Here is an 18,113-nt window from a genome sequence, read left to right on the forward strand (position 1 = left end):
TTGTAGTTAAATAAATTTGGGGTGTTTTACATCAATATTAACATATTTTATTGAACAAAGGTATAAAAAAACAGTAAAAGGTAATTCAGTCCAAGTCTTATAAATTTCCTTAGAACTTACACACGTTTAGTAATCAAAATTCAATAATTCGATCTTCGCTCGGAAAACGGTATTTTGCTTCCAAGTGATAATAAACTTTTGCAAATATTACATTTGGCTTTGTCTTCACGTCTTTCAAAGAATTGCCAAATGGGATTTCCAGAAGGCATAGTTAAAAAAATTTTCTTTAAATCACACAAACTAACGCGGTTTTGTTTCACATCACATTTGCACTTTCGAAAACTACAGTTATTATCCCATTCCATGAAGACAACTTTGACATTTACAAACACAATCAAAATGAATGCGACGACAGATGTATAATAGGGCGTTTACATTTACAGTCATATATGTTTAAATAAACCGTACAACTTGCCACTAAATGAAGATTTGTCGACAAGCTTAATACCACGTTCACACTAAGCTCGAAATCTCGCTTTTTCGATATTTGCAAATCGCGAGATTTCAAATGTTAAATGTTTAAAAACTAATAAAATTATTAAAAAAGCTTCGGCTTCGGTTAATCGGCCTCTTGACGCCGAAGGCCGATTCGTGGCCGATTATCGATTTTTGGCCGAATGCCGAAGCCGAAGCTTCGGTCGAGCTCTAATCTGGTTCCATAAAAGCTTCGGGTTCGGCAATAGCTTCAAGTTTCGGATTCGTTAGCATCATCGGAATAGCTTCGGTTATCTTATTAATTTCTTATGAATTGTGAAACGTCTACCCAAGCACACTACTGTACTAGTTATTCTACGAAGATCGTAGTGGGGAAATAGAAGCCCTCAAGGGGAATAGTAGGCTCAAAGACTGGAAACTGTAGTCTGTGCGGGGGAACGACATCCCAGAGGATATTGATGGGAACACTCAGTGGAAGAACCATTGGCTCTAAGGCCTTTATAGAATAAATTGATTCCAGAAAAGAGAAAATTATGTTCTAAGGTTTCTAGAGAGAAATTATTGGCTCAAAAATTTCACTGGGACAACTGAAATTTCTTAGTGTAACTACACTGAAAAAACAGTGAACCCACCAGGAAAGATAACTTTCGATTAATTTTAGAATATTTGGAACTTTTTTAGAAAATTTTAACTAAACGGTATTACAAGCGCTGGCATCACTCCGATATGGCAAAAATAAGTAAATATTTTTCGACAAATTCAAGAAAATTTATTAGACATAACTAAATTTTTGAGTAGTTAAAGAAAATTTTGTAGTTTTAAGAGAAATCTTGGAGTTCAAAATTGCAAGAATGTCTTTAGTGACATACGAAGTTCATGATGGACACATTTTTGGTAAAATTTACAAATTTAAAGAAATAATGAACTATTTTGTAAGAAATACGAAATTAGGAAATCTTTATGCTTTATTTGTGTATAACTTTTTCCCGTTTTTTAGTTCATTTAACTAACATACGCAAAAAATTATTTGACCAAACATAATGATTCTATGAACTAATATAAAGTTAATATGGCTTAAGTGAAATAGAGAGTTCACTTTTTTTTGAGTGTACGAGTTTGTATTTCGTAACCAGCAATGAATTGCTAACACCTTTAACAGTGTATCATCGAACTCCAAGAGGATGAGTAGTATATGAACTATTGAATCTATGCTATTGATGACTCGGTTAACATGCCCACCTTGCATGCAATTACGGTTGCCAGATGATGGTTGTCGAAATCCGGAACATTGCGCCGAACATTCCGGGATTTATCGGAACAAGCACAAACAGTCACATTTTTCGAAAATAGTTGTCCATATTTTATCACTTGGTAAAATTGTCTAAACGCCATGGCATAGTCGTTATTAGGCCTGTTCGCGAACTTTTCCTGTAAAAAATATCCAGTAAAAACTAGCAAGAGAGTAAGAGTGTATTTTACTATCTTTGCTTAAAATTACTGAAAAGTACGCGAACGGAATCGTATTTACGGCTCTTTTTGCTGGCATTTTGTGTAAACGAACGACTTCCAGTAAAAATTTGTGTTTATTATCAAAAATTATCGGGTTCTCGAACGGAGCTATTTTCTGTAGACTTTGGAATTCCTAAATATGTTGGAGCCTCTGAAACTTTCTCCCAAGATGGCTGCGATGATTTTATATCATAACGGAAACCTAAACTTATATTTATTGGTATATTACTTTCGGTTTTGGCAAACAAACTTAAGCTCTGAAATGGAAATCGCTGCAGTGACTTTCGTTACTGGTAATTTGGATATCGCCATGGACATGGTTTGGGTATACAGTAGGTAACGGATATAAGAAACTCGTAAAAACATACACTTTTTGTTTCTTATATGCGTTTTTTCTTATAGACAATCATTGTTCTTAAGAAAAAGCAAGTATGGTGTTTTTTTTATTAACTTTCTTATATGCATATTTTTCTTATATGAGATGTGCTGATATCCGTTACCTACTGTATTTCGTATCAGAGTTGGGGATTATTATATTGTCACGAAAGTTTCTATGGTAGTTATAGAGATAAAATCGAACTTTGAAATGGTGGCAGGACGTAAAGACTTGACTTATAATTTGTAAAATTCATGCATTTCGCATAAAAACGTGAATTTTAAATAATAAATATTAGATATTTGCGTATATTTTTATACCCGCCACCATAGGATGGGGGCATTAGCGTAGCTAGACAATTTTCCTAGGGGGGCTATAGCCCCCCTAGCTAAAACTTTATACACTGAACTTATAGGTTCAACTAATGTTTTATTTCATAAAATTGAATAAAAAAATAGACATCAAAATAACTCGACAATCAATTTATAATAAAGCAACTAAAAGTACCCTACGGGAAATTGGTGCAAATTACCACTGACGGACCTATCACAGAACTGGTACCTGTGCTCCAGTTAGTTGCAATTTTCACATTTAGTGAAATAAAATTATCAGAATAACCTTTTGTTCGACATATTTCAAAAATTTTTTTTTTCATTTCGGGTTCGATTAGGAGCCCAAATTGAAAGAGATTTCTAAGAGTTTGTCCGAGACTGGTTCCTGAGGACCTGTTTATGGGTTGCTCCTGCTAAATTGTCCCAGGACGTGTCCTTTGGGATGAGTCCAAGACGCGTCCTAAAATGTAAGTTTACTCCGTCAATGTAGGGTTTCCATATGGATAATTTTCAAAAGAGAACTTTCGCTTTAAAAAAGAGAACATTTTAACTAAAAAAGAGTTTACAATAAAAAAATTCTTTATTAAATAATTAATAATTTTATTGATGTTAAAATTAAAATAATATTTTCTAATGATAGAAACAACGAAATAAATATGTAATAAAACAATAAAAAACAAAAAGAATCACATTTTCTTAAAAAATAAACAAAATAAATTGACGACGAAAACGTATTGGCGTATTTACGTCGTACGTTCAATTACATCTATTTCTAATTTTTACGCCGTAAATTGTGTTCCGGCCTTTAATTTGTCAACAGATTTAACCCAGTAAACAATTAGTGGCGAACAATTGTGGCGAATTTCTACTAAATAAATAAAATTCCATCAATCTAGGATTTTTTTGAAATAGAGTACATAAAGAGCACTGTTGGACATAAAAATATGGCACCAAAAAAGAGAGTGAACAAAAAGATACGAACACAAAAAGAGAACATGTTCTCTTTAAAAGAGATGTAATGGACAACCTACGTCAATGACAAACCCATGTTAAAGTGGACGGTCCCTTCCATACGTTTTGATCAGAACTGGGACTGGTCCATACACACCAGGGACTAGTCCTGGGAGTTGTTCTAAAGGCACAATTTTAAAACACTTCCAAAAATGTCTTCACAAAGAAGTTAACTATTTTAACTACACAGGAAGTATTTTACTTCATTTTTTTATATTTTAATGCGTAATTTTTTGTTTTCTTTTTTCAAATAGTTTAAAAAAAGAGTAAGAATAAATAAAATGGTACAAATTATTCAAATTTTGCCACAAAAATATTTGAAAATATTCGAGGGAAAACGTTTCAAACAAGCGTTAGAATGCATTAAAAATCATAAAAAAGTATAAAAATTATTTATTTGGGAAAATATCACATTCAAAACACTGAATTCGGATCACACCTTAACAAGTGATGCAAATTCATTGCAACGGTTGTTGAAACGGTGGACATTCGTTCTATGACAAGTTCATATTACATTCATCGCTTCTCCGCCAATTTGTACCACTTCCAGACCCAAAAAAAAAACATTTTCTATTCTTTTTTGGCGACGCTTTTTTGCAGCATTATTAAGATATTGATTTATGAAACAATAGTTTTAATATCAATTACTATTTTTTATTCAACTAAATCATAAGTTAAACCACAGCTTTATTTCATAAATATCAGACTTCTACCACAACCCAAGTAATTCGATTGTGCATGAAAGTCTTTAGTGGAACTTTGTGCGTTGTACGAGTATACTTGTTTAATTTTTATAAAAATGTAAAATCGTAAATAGGTTTTCAAATTCTGGGGGGCCTAAAATTTTTCTGGGGGGGGTCTAAGCCCCCTCTCCAGAGGCCTTCCTACGCTTATGGATGGGGGTATATTAACTTTGTCATTCCGTTTGTAACACATCGAAATATTGCTGTCAGATTTGGCTTACGGAGCCTCTTGAAGGAGCAAAATTAATCCGATCCGGTTGAAATATGGTACATGGTGTTGGTATGTGGTCTCTAACAACCATGCAAAAATTGGCCCATATCAGTCCATAATTATATATAGCCCCCATATAAACCGATCCCCAGATTTGGCCTCCGGAGCCTCATGGATGAGCAAAATTCATCCGATTCGGTTCAAATTTGGTACGCGGTGTTAGTATATGGACATATGCATCGCAGACTGTAGACTTTTTATACACAAACTAAATGATTCAATAAACTGCTTGGAAACACTGGATTATGACAGTGATCATAATGCCATAAAAATTGTCTTTTCGCAAAGTCCAGATTTAGGATCATTCGAATTTATGGAACAAGACAATGTAACATCACTTGATTACAAGAAGACTAATTGGAAGAAGTTTGAACGAACAATACTGGACAATTTAAAAAAAGAGACTCTTATTCCAAATAATATAAACCTCTCCAACAGTGAAATTGAGGAGCATTTAGATAGATTAAGTGATATTATAATTCATGCAATTGGGAATTGCGTCCCAATCCACAAGGATCATAAAAGACTTGACCATCTGTTAAATCCGACTATCAAAAGTCTTCAAAAAGAAAAGAGCAGAATATTAACAATAATAAAGAACCACAACAGATTTCAAAGGATTGTTCCCCCAAACGAACTTAAATATTTAAAAAACCGACTTAAATTGGTTAAAAAACTTTTGCTAGATAACTTTTGCATATCAGTAAACAAACATTTGAAAAACCGTTTATCGAGAATTAATTGCTCAGATCCTACCAAAATATTTTTTGAAGCTAAAAAAATGACTAAGAAAAAAAATTCAGTTAACATAGATTTGTTAAAGACACCAGCAAACGAAGTTTTTTTGTTAAATAATGTTGATATTAATCCTCAATCATTAGAATCTGAACCAGATTCAAATAAATACATCCTTAGGAAGGAGGAAGATATCTGTGACGTTATCGGAGCTTACATGGAATCCATTTATTCTTCAAAGAATATTGATGATTCCAATATCACTCATATTGCAGTTTCAGAATTTTTCAGTTCATTTTCTGAACAAAAAATGAATTATGAAAACGTTCCTACGAGAATTAATTGCTTTAATGATACATTTTTATCCAATAATATAACATCTTCCCATATCCAGAATATGTTCATAACAAGGGACGAAATTACTTATATTTTTTCGAACTTAAAGGGAAAATCATCATCTGGTTTGGATGAAATACCGAACATTATTTTAAAAAATATTCCCAAACCTTTGGTCTTCGAATATCTTACATTATTTAATAATATGATAAACAATGCTTTTTTCCCAAGCAAATGGAAAAGAGCCAAGGTAATAATCTTACCGAAAAAGGATAAAGATTTAACGGATCCGAAAAATCTAAGAGCAATAAGTCTTTTACCAAATATAAGTAAGATATTTGAGATGGCAGTCAACAATCTAATACAGAAAAATTGCCAAAAGCTAAATTTGATATGCGAGAAACAATTTGGCTTCAAACATAGGCACTCTACCATTCATGCTATTAACTTGCTGGTCTCTAATATACAATGGAATTGGAATCAAAAAATGTATACAGGTGCCTGCCTAATTGATTATGAGAAAGCTTTCGATAGCGTATGGATACCAGGGCTCATTAAGAAATTAGTGGATTATAATTTCCCTCTTCACTTAGTAATTCTCATATTTAATATGATTTCCAACAAGGAGTTTGTTGTTTCTATCAAGAGATATACAAGCTCTAGAGTATTTAAAAAGGTCAATGGTTTACAGCAGGGGACCGTAAACGCTCCGATACTATTCAATCTTTATATTCATGATCTCCTTAAAACGATAGATAACATTATAGGGTTTGCCGACGATATAATCATTTTCGAAGTCGGAGATGAAATAGAAGACATAAATAACAAACTGCAAAACTCGTTCAATAAATTAGAGAATTATTCAAATAATTGGAACATGAAAATAAATATTAATAAATGTGAATCTATACTTTTCCGTCCCCCCGTTAATAAATGTAACTGGAATATTAGAAAAAACTGGAGAAAATTCGGAATTGAGTCTAACTTGAGAGACATAAAAATACCTGTAAAAGAAGAAGTAAAATATTTGGGATTAATATTAGACAAATTCTTGTACTTCAATTATCATATTGAATACCAAATAACAAAAGCCAGAAACTCTTTCTTTGCACACAAATCAATATTTTTTTTCTAAACATGTTAATAAAGATGTAAAGTTATTGTTATATAAGTCAATGGTTCGATCTATTTTAAGCTATGGTGCACCAATCTGGTTCAATATTTCTCCCGCTTATATGGAAAGGCTCAGAAAATTTGAGAGAAAATGTTTGAGATCATGTACAAATCTTTTCAGATCAGCCCACACAAACTATACACACTTTGTATCCAATAAAATTCTCTATGATTCAGCGAATGTTAACAGAATAGATAACTTTTTAATTAAAACAATAAGGAACCATATCCTCAAATGTACAAATAATGATACAAATAATTTAATATTGGCTCCGTATTATGCTGATGAATCATATATATGTAATACACTTGAAACGGGATATGTCCCTCCAGAAGCCTTTCTGTATTTAGACAAAATGGGCTACATACAAAACAGTGAAGGTGTTCCACAGTTTTATCATTTATTCAGAAGACCTAATGTAAAATCTTTCGACATTAACCTCAGAAATAGTAACGAACTACGATTTGATACAACAATAACTAAAAAGGATAGAATAGACTTTAGTAAGATACTCAAATTTTGGTGGTATAAACCATAATAAAATTACTTCTTTTTTAATCCTTGACTTCTCTTTACAATGCAAATAAAATAATGTTTTTGTACAGCTTTTCATTATATTGCACACTATATTAAGTAGTTCCAATGTAAACTTTATAACATATAAGTAATTGATAAAAACAAGAATGAATGTAGAAAACATATATGTAATGTACTAGAGAGTTCGATGTCGGACCTGTGTATTTGAAGTACTATATTTACCTACTTTGTTTATTGGTAGTTTATACTTATGAGAAATAATTAAATAAATAAACAAATTGAAAAAAAAAAAGAGAACATTTTAACTAAAAAAGAGTTTACAATAAAAAAATTCTTTATTAAATAATTAATAATTTTATTGATGTTAAAATTAAAATAATAATATTTTCTAATGATAGAAACAACGAAATAAATATGTAATAAAACAATAAAAAACAAAAAGAATCACATTTTCTTAAAAAATAAACAAAATAAATTGACGACGAAAACGTATTGGCGTATTTACGTCGTACGTTCAATTACATCTATTTCTAATTTTTACGCCGTAAATTGTGTTCCGGCCTTTAATTTGTCAACAGATTTAACCCAGTAAACAATTAGTGGCGAACAATTGTGGCGAATTTCTACTAAATAAATAAAATTCCATCAATCTAGGATTTTTTTGAAATAGAGTACATAAAGAGCACTGTTGGACATAAAAATATGGCACCAAAAAAGAGAGTGAACAAAAAGATACGAACACAAAAAGAGAACATGTTCTCTTTAAAAGAGATGTAATGGACAACCTACGTCAATGACAAACCCATGTTAAAGTGGACGGTCCCTTCCATACGTTTTGATCAGAACTGGGACTGGTCCATACACACCAGGGACTAGTCCTGGGAGTTGTTCTAAAGGCACAATTTTAAAACACTTCCAAAAATGTCTTCACAAAGAAGTTAACTATTTTAACTACACAGGAAGTATTTTACTTCATTTTTTTATATTTTAATGCGTAATTTTTTGTTTTCTTTTTTCAAATAGTTTAAAAAAAGAGTAAGAATAAATAAAATGGTACAAATTATTCAAATTTTGCCACAAAAATATTTGAAAATATTCGAGGGAAAACGTTTCAAACAAGCGTTAGAATGCATTAAAAATCATAAAAAAGTATAAAAATTATTTATTTGGGAAAATATCACATTCAAAACACTGAATTCGGATCACACCTTAACAAGTGATGCAAATTCATTGCAACGGTTGTTGAAACGGTGGACATTCGTTCTATGACAAGTTCATATTACATTCATCGCTTCTCCGCCAATTTGTACCACTTCCAGACCCAAAAAAAAAACATTTTCTATTCTTTTTTGGCGACGCTTTTTTGCAGCATTATTAAGATATTGATTTATGAAACAATAGTTTTAATATCAATTACTATTTTTTATTCAACTAAATCATAAGTTAAACCACAGCTTTATTTCATAAATATCAGACTTCTACCACAACCCAAGTAATTCGATTGTGCATGAAAGTCTTTAGTGGAACTTTGTGCGTTGTACGAGTATACTTGTTTAATTTTTATAAAAATGTAAAATCGTAAATAGGTTTTCAAATTCTGGGGGGCCTAAAATTTTTCTGGGGGGGGTCTAAGCCCCCTCTCCAGAGGCCTTCCTACGCTTATGGATGGGGGTATATTAACTTTGTCATTCCGTTTGTAACACATCGAAATATTGCTGTCAGATTTGGCTTACGGAGCCTCTTGAAGGAGCAAAATTAATCCGATCCGGTTGAAATATGGTACATGGTGTTGGTATGTGGTCTCTAACAACCATGCAAAAATTGGCCCATATCAGTCCATAATTATATATAGCCCCAATATAAACCGATTCCCAGATTTGGCTTGCGGAGCCTCTAAGGGAAGCAAATTTCATCCGATCCGGCTGAAATTTGGTACGTGGTTTAAGTATATAGTCTCTAAAAACTACTAAAAAATTGGTCTACATCGGTCCATTATTATGTATAGCACCCATATAAACCTATCCCCCGATTTGGCTTGCGTAGCCTCTAAGCGAAGCAAATTTCATCCGATCCGGCTGAAACTTGGTACATGGTGCTAGTATATGGTCTCTAACAACCATGCAAAAATTGGTCCACATCGGTCCATTATTATATATAGCCCCCATATAAACCGATCCCCAAATTTGACCCCCGGAGCCTCATGGATGAGCAAAATTCATCCGATTCGGTTGAAATTTGGTACGTGGTGTCAGTATATGGTCTCCAACAACCATGCAGGAATTGATCCATATCGGTCAATAATTATATGTAGCCCCCATATAAACCGATCCCCAGATTTGGCCTCCGCAGCCCCTTGGAAGAGCAAAATTCACCCGATCCGGTTGGTGTTAGTATGTAGTCTCTAACAACCATGCCAAAATTGGTCCATAGCGGTCTTAATTATATATAGCCCCCATTTAAACCGATCCCCAGATTTGACCTCCGGAGCTCTTGGAGGAGCAAAACTCATCCGATCTGGTTGAAATTTTGTACGTGATGAAACTTGGTACATTGCGCTAGTATATGGCCGCTAACAACCATGGCAAAATTGGTCCATATCGGTCTATAGTTATATATAGCCGATCCCCAAAAATAATCTACCAACATTTTATTACTATACAACATTTTGTCAAAATTTTATTGCTATAGAAAATTTTGTCAGGATTTTATTGCTATACAAATTTTTGTCAAAATTTTATTTCTATAACATTGAAAATTTTGTCAAAATGTTATTGCTATGGAAAATTTTGTCATAATTTTATATCTATAGAAAATTTTTGTCAAAATTTTATTTCTATAGAAAAATTTGTCAAAATATTGTTTCTATTGAAAAATTTGTCAAACTGAATTATATACGTATTTAATCGGCCTTTTTTGTTTTTTTTTTTTTTGATAAGAGAGAAGTTCACCAATGTGGTATTACAGTGGACTGAATAGTCTAAGTGAGCCTGATACATCGGGTTGCCACCTAACCTAACCATATATGTACTTGTTTTACATTTACTTCTCAAGTGACAACTGATGATTCGAAAGACAGTGATGTGATTTTTTTCATAGCGATGAGATAGAATGAAATAGTACAAGATCTGACAGATAAATGTACATTTAACATAAAAAGTATTAAAATCCAAAACCAAAAATATTTTTGAAAGCGGTTTAATTTCAAATCGTTTCCTTTTCTAAGAAATGGAGGAAAATAAAACATATGCCTTGAGTAATTGAAACTCGGGGATTTTTTAAAGGTAAGGGACACTTCCTGGAGACGAAATTCCGGGACAATCTAGGCGAATCCCGGCCATCTGGCAAGCCTATATGCAATGTGTTCAATCCCAGTTTCGACCAAACACCAAAACGTTTTTCAGTGGTAGATTATCACCTCTCAGTAATTCTGCTGACATTTCTGAGTGTTTCAAAGTTTCACTAAGTGGTAGTGATAGTGATAAATAAACTGTTTCTCAAAATTAGCTCAGCAAGTTTGTACAGCAAAATTTTTAATTTTTTATTGAAATATGGCTCATTCACTCAGCTTTGGATCACAAAAAGCAAATCTCTTTTATATAGATTCTTATGATTAAATATTAAAACTTAAAACTTAAAATTTGATTTTTATATAAGCGTCTAATAAACTTCCAGCATTAAACAATGAGAGGTTTCATTCCTTCCATAGAATGGATTCAACATTGTTGCATTGTTATAATCAATCTGATATTGTGGCATAAAGTAAACCCTATCACAAAAATGTCCTTCTCCACAACGTTCGCAATCGTCCAGACCATTGATACATCTATCGATCATCATATTTGCTTCTGCATTTGCAGTTATCGTACGATTCTGTACTGTAAACGTACAGTCCAAAGCCGTTTTCATATTAGCTCTCGATGTACAGAGAGCTGAATCCATTTGAATATGGAATGTTTTCATCATATTTCTTGTATGAACATTGGCGGCGCTTACCTATTGGAAGAAGATAGAGATTTTAGTTTTTTTTTTAACTCGCTAAAAGGAGGTTGAAGAATACAAATATAGTCAAAAAATTCGGAATTGCATGTTCTTGAAAAAAATCAATTATAATTTCGTTACTCTAAAAGTTCGCTCTGAAAGAAAGTAGTTTTTCTTTTTTTTTGTGTACTCACCACTTTTGCCAAACACTCAATGTAATTGTTATCCAAGATAGGAAACCGGGTAGTGCAACTCTTAAAATCCCTCTCCACATTGGTAGTATAATAGGTGTTTAGATTATTTTTCGTCCCTGTGGCAGAATTAACCAAATTATTTATTTGATTATAGGCTGTCGTATAGCAAGCTTGGAAAGCTGTCTTTGTAGCAGCTACCATTGGTATCTTTGCACGATATTTGGCTACACAATCCTTACTGACATCACTCAATACCTCAAAGGGATTTAGATGTTCATTAGTTTTTATGATATCTCCAATCATCATATCCGCTAATATATTGATAGTAGTCAAACGTTCAGTATATTGTTTTTTAAAGGAATCAATCTCCTTATCACATTCCAAAACATAATTTGCAAATTGTCTCCTATTTAAATCCAAGTAGTTGTCCGTTCGCAAAGCTGAATAGTTATAGGTGAGGTAATTTTTCATAAATGTTGTAGTCGAATTGGTCTAAATAAATAAACACCATAATAATTTTTGAATTTTCTTTGTAATATTTAATTATACGATCTACTATGTGAGTATACAAAAAAAGTAAAATGTTTTATGGCAAAAATTAAATATTAGACACGCAGCTAGTAAATAAATATCCGCGTTTATAAAATTGTTGAAATATACTTGGAATAAAGAAAACATAATTTATCCTGGAACATTTATTAATTTTTTTTTTAATCATTGTTGTTGTGCCTGTTGTTGTTTTTTTATTTCAGCTAAAAACCATGCATTAACTAAACTACAGGCGTAGCTTAACCAACAGAGGAAAAGAATGTTTGTCAAATTTATTTGGGCAAAGCCCTATAGACTGCAAGATGGTTGGATGGACGCACGTTTGGGAATTACCACATTCCTCATCAGCATCGTCCACTTGCAGCAAAAGTATCAACCAATTATCAGAATAAATTCAGGCAGTTCACTAAACCCAAGAATAAACCACACTTGAACCTTCTGAAAAAAGGTTTTACATCATAGCCGGCTTATGCCGAAATAAATTCGTACAAACATATCTTTTTTTAAGTAAAAAAACTTTTTCATTCCGTTTGTTACACATCGAAATATTGATCTCAGATCCCGATTTAGCGATATCCGACTGCCTGCCAGGCTGGCCGCCCGTCTGTTGAAATGAAGCTTACTTCCTGCCGAAACAAGCTATTGACTTGAAAAGGCCGGACGGTATTGCAAATGGAACATATGGGAATACTTTTCTCATATAAAACTACCCCCTGATATTGCTTCGGGATAGACTTGGGAGAGCAATTTTCATCCGATCCATCTGAAATTTGAAGCGATTTCCACACCCAGAGAAATGATTGGTTGGAATTCGATTACGACAGCAGTTTGATAGTGGAGACCCACAATTTTTAATTGTGTGGAATAATTGTTTGTTATTTCTCTTGTTTGATAGTTTATATAATCAATATAACGGTGGTGTGACCAAAAGTTGGTACACACGACCAAATATTGGTCGTTATTTATACATTGAAGTAACTAACCATTTCAATTTATTCCACCCTGTTGTGATAACTGATTTGTTTTGTAAATGTGTCACCAAACCCAACTGAAAGTCCGCCTAGCCAATAAGTTGGTTGTGTTAACAAATTTTATAGTTATAAAGGAATTTGTTACTATGGATTAAATAAATATGACAACAAATAAGTTGTTGTTTGATTTCATCAATTATAAACTCTAAATTCTCAAAATTTCAATTCAATTCAAATTTTTCATGTCGAGTACCCAATATTAGAGAAAATTCTGGCCATAAAGACTTGCTGTGAATTAGGTATATATTCATTTTAATTCGGTAGCTGCATTCTTAATTGGTGAGTAACATAATCATCAAATGAAATTAATACCACTCACTCACTTACGTTCTTCCCTACTAGAGATATTTTAACAAATGTGACGATTTCCGAGGATGGGAATGGTAAATATATAGATTGGCTACCTCGCCATCGAACTTAAAATCGATCAGAACTGAAGAAAGAATTAGGTGCAAAGACATAACAACACGTCAAGGTCCATGCGTGAGTCACGATCGGGTAATTGTGAGTGGAGCATCAGCAGCATCTGCATCATTTCCATTCAGTTTTTAATTATTAATTAATAATTTAATTAAATACAGACTAAAATTAATTCACCAAATGGTTTCTTTAATTTCTCAAGCATTGGTTGTCCGAAAATAATAAATAGTTGTTTCAACAAACGAATAAAATCTTATTGGTTGGGATTACCAATTAGACTTATAATGTGCCCAAATTTTAGTTATGGAAACAATTTGAGATACTGTTGTGCAAGACAACAGTTGGTTGCTTTGACAAATTTTGTCAGTTATATTCTGGTAGTAGATGGGACCGAATAATTTGGTTGGCAAAAGAATTGGTTGGCACAACAAATTTGTTTTCTGTGTGGCAGCTTAGGGTTCCTGGGCCTCTTGGGGTAGCAAATTTCGTCTGATCGAAATGCGTCTTCTATGCTATGCAAAATTCGCATTCGTATTTTAAGGACATGAAATCTTAGGCCTCGCGACAATAATTTTTGTACCACTCTCAAAAAGATGGCAAATATTGGTCTGAGATCCCATAAGGGGTATATAACTGTAATATCATAAATAACTATTGGAAAATTATGTTTAGTGGATGTTTGTCAATGGAACTCTTTTATTATAACATTGATTCGACAATTTCAAAAGAACAATGCTAATATGTAGATTCATCAAAAAAAAAAACAAGTATATAAAAATAAAAAATAAAATTTTGGTAGATTATTTTTGGCTCGTGTGGCAACCATGATTATGAACCGAATAAAATTTTAACAAAATTTTCTATAGAAATAAAATGTTGACAAAATTTTCTATAGAAATAAAATTTTTACAAAATTTTCTATAGAAATAAATTTTTTAAAAAATTTTCTATAGAACCGATATGGACCAATTTTTGTGTGATTGGAGATCAGCTATATATAACTATAGACCGATATGGACCAATTTTGGTATGGTTGTTAGCGGCCATATACTAACACTACGTTCCAAATTTGAACCGAATCGGATGAATTTTCCTCCTCCAAGAGGCTCCAGAGGTCAAAACTGGAGAACGTTTTATATGGGGGCTATATATAATTATGGACAGATATGGACCAATTCTGGCACGGTTGTTACTAACACCATGCTCCAAATTAAAACCGCAAGCCAAATCTGGGGATCGGTTTATATGGGGGCTATACATAATTATGGACCGATGTGGACAAATTTTTGCATGGTTGTTAGAGACCATATACCAACATCATGTACCAAGTTTCAGCCGTATCGGATGAAATTTGCTTCTCTTTGAGGCTTCGCAAGCCAAATCTGGGGATCGGTTTATATGGAGGCTATATATAATTATGGACTGATGTGGACCAATTTTTGCATGCTAGATTTCAGCTAGATCGGATGAAATATGCCTCTTTTAGAGGCTCCACAAGCCAAATCTGAGGGTCCCTTTATATGGGGGCTATACGTAAAAGTGGACCGATATGGCCCATTTGCAATACCATACGACCTACATCAAAAACAACTACTTGTGCCAAGTTTCAAGTCGATAGTTTGTTTCGTTCGGAAGTTAGCGTGATTTCAACAGACGGACGGACGGACATGCTTAGATCGACTCAGAATTTCACCATGACCCAGAATATATATACTTTATGGGGTCTTAGAGCAATATTTGGGGTAACATTGATATAGGTGCTTTGTCTCAATATGACTATAGCTCATAGTCAGTGTTGCCAGGGAAAATGTTCGGTTTACCCTACAAGGAAAAAAAATTCCCTGCTTTCCCATACATTCCCAAACAATTTTCCCTACAATATTTTCGTTAAATTTAAACAATTTTTGCAAAACAAAAATGGTTCTAAGTACTTTGTTATCTTAAAACATGAAACTGCAACGTATATAACCCAGAAAATAAATTTGTATTACCACCACGGTTGCCACAGTTGGTAGAATTCTACCAAAAATAGTATTTTTTTTTTGTTAAATTTCTATAGAAATAAAATTTTGGAAAAAGTTTCTATAAACAGATTTTTTGAGAAATTTTTCTATGGAAATTTTGATAATAAATAATATAGAAATAAACTTTTGAGAAAAAATTCCACAGAAATAAAATTTTGAGAAAAATTTTTATAGAAATAATATTTTGAAAAAAAATTTCGATAGAAATACAATTTTGACAACATTTTCTATAGAAATAAAATGTTGAAAAATTTTCTACAGGAATAAAGTTTTGAAAAAATTTTGTATAAAAATATTTGTTTGGTAGATTTGTGGTAATCTTCAAATTTTGTTAGGTTTTTTTTTTTTTTTGGCACGAGTGATAACTGTTGTTAACACACATTATTGAAGATCAAAGCCGGCAAGGCTTTCCTCCTTTAGATCAACCAAAATTTAAAAATTATTACAAATTGTGTTGAGTGAAAATGTCCCAACATTGTGGCCCTACGTTCTACAAGACAATAAATATTAAAAAAAACTACATATAGGGAATTTCCCCTACTTCTAGCAACACTGGCTGTGTTTGATGTTGCACCTACGGGGTTAGTATGCCACTAATATTGAGTCCATTATTAAAAAGGGAAAATCGCTCAATTAGTGTGAGGGATAAATCCAAATTCGTATGTAAAAGCTACAAGTACGTATAAATACGATCGGCTGGTACATCAAAATTTGAAATTTGAGTAACATTGGTTAATAAATAAAAGCATTATGGCAAAATTTGGGCAAATCGAGCGATGCATATATATGGCAGCTATAGGAAAATCTGAACCAATTTGCATAATATTTTGCGTTTGGTTTGATTAATACACCAAAGGCTACCTTGAGCAAAATTTGAGTAAGATCAGTTAAGAAATGAGGCCTCTATGGTCAAACATAAGGTTGTTAGGGGCAAATTTTTCAAAATCGGGCGATACATATATTGAAGCTATATCTACATCTGAACCGATTTCGAAGAAATTTTGCAAATACCATTAGTACTATAGAGGACTGGATCTAGCCAACTTTGAGTAAGTTCGGTTAATAAATAAGGTTTCTATGACCACTTTTGGGAAAATCGGGCTATACATATATATGGGAGCTATATCTCAATCTGAACCGATTTCGATGAAATTTTTCACATACAGTTTGTGCTATAGAAGATTACATTTGGCCAACTTTGAGTACTATCGGTTGATAAATAAGGGTTTTATAGCCAAATTTAGAAAAATCGGGCGGTACATGTATATATGGAAGCTATAGCTAAATCCGACCCGTTTTCGATGATTTTTTTGCACATATAGTTAATGCTATAGAAGATTACATTTAACCAACTTTGAGTAAGATTGGTTGATAAATAAGGGTTTTGCGGCCAAATTTGGGAAAATCGGGCGATACATATATATGAGAGCAATATCTAAATCTGAACCGATTTGGATGAAATTTTGCAGACTTGAAGGGCGATGAAAAAGATTATTTTTTGCAAAATTTGGTGACGATCCGTTTGTAAAACAGCGCAACGTAACCCCATTTGTCGAACTTAATTTAATTAATTTCTTCGGCACTTTCAACTAATATTTTATCCATTTGGATCCATTTGAAATTTAATTGATTTTTTTTAGAAAAAACACAAATAATTTGTTAATTGAGGCAATCAATAATTTATTGTACTATTATGATTTTCAAACATTTTCTTAATTGATTGATTGATTATTTTTCTAATTAATTGTATCAATTAATTTTTAATTGATTGCGTTTTCAACTTAAATCAACTTTTTAATTAGAAAAATTTTGGTGATATTTTTTTCTGTATATGCCAAATATGCTACAATTTACAACGGACACTCTGATTGACATTGAGAATTAGTACTACTTAGTTATTTTTTAATTGATTGCAGGATAATTTTGAGCTGAATTCACAAATAGTGAACTAGCTACTACGATTATACAATTATATTGGGCTGGCAGAAAGATTTTTTTTTTACAAAAATTCATAGTTCTTTTCTAGTTTTATTTATTGATTTATTTATTTTTCAATTTACCAAAGCCTGAGTTTTTATTATCACAGCAAAGCTTAATACAAAGAATGTTTTAAAGCACATTGTCGATTATTATTTATTTTTAATCTTTGCACAGTTCAAATATTCAAGAATAACTAACATGCTAAAGGAAAAGGCTTGGAATTTATATTTCCAAATTAAAATATAAAGGGTACACGGAACATATTGGTAATTACGGTTTTTAAAACCCCTACATCACCAAATAACTAAAATTACTCTGAAAGAAGTTTGAAATACAACAAACCCTAATAAAGAACTGCATTAAAAATTAGTAAATCTTTAGATAAATTAATTTTATACATCTTATTATACCCTTCACC

At 32.3% G+C, this 18,113-nt stretch overlaps 1 protein-coding gene across 1 annotated transcript; it reads right to left on the reverse strand.

Moving 5' to 3' along the window:
• Nucleotides 1-11,143: 11,143 nt before the first annotated feature.
• LOC142219521 (uncharacterized) lies at nt 11,144-17,883 on the reverse strand. Its single transcript, XM_075288471.1, has 3 exons — nt 17,776-17,883; nt 11,692-12,183; nt 11,144-11,512 (listed from the first exon to the last, which is right to left on the reverse strand). Exons 1-3 carry the CDS (start codon nt 17,833-17,835, stop codon nt 11,177-11,179), a joined length of 888 nt encoding a protein of 295 aa, XP_075144586.1. The 5' UTR covers nt 17,836-17,883; the 3' UTR covers nt 11,144-11,176.
• Nucleotides 17,884-18,113: the final 230 nt, after the last annotated feature.

This window comes from Haematobia irritans, chromosome 1 (genome assembly GCF_050003625.1).
Source record: "Haematobia irritans isolate KBUSLIRL chromosome 1, ASM5000362v1, whole genome shotgun sequence".
NCBI lineage: Eukaryota > Metazoa > Arthropoda > Insecta > Diptera > Muscidae > Haematobia > Haematobia irritans.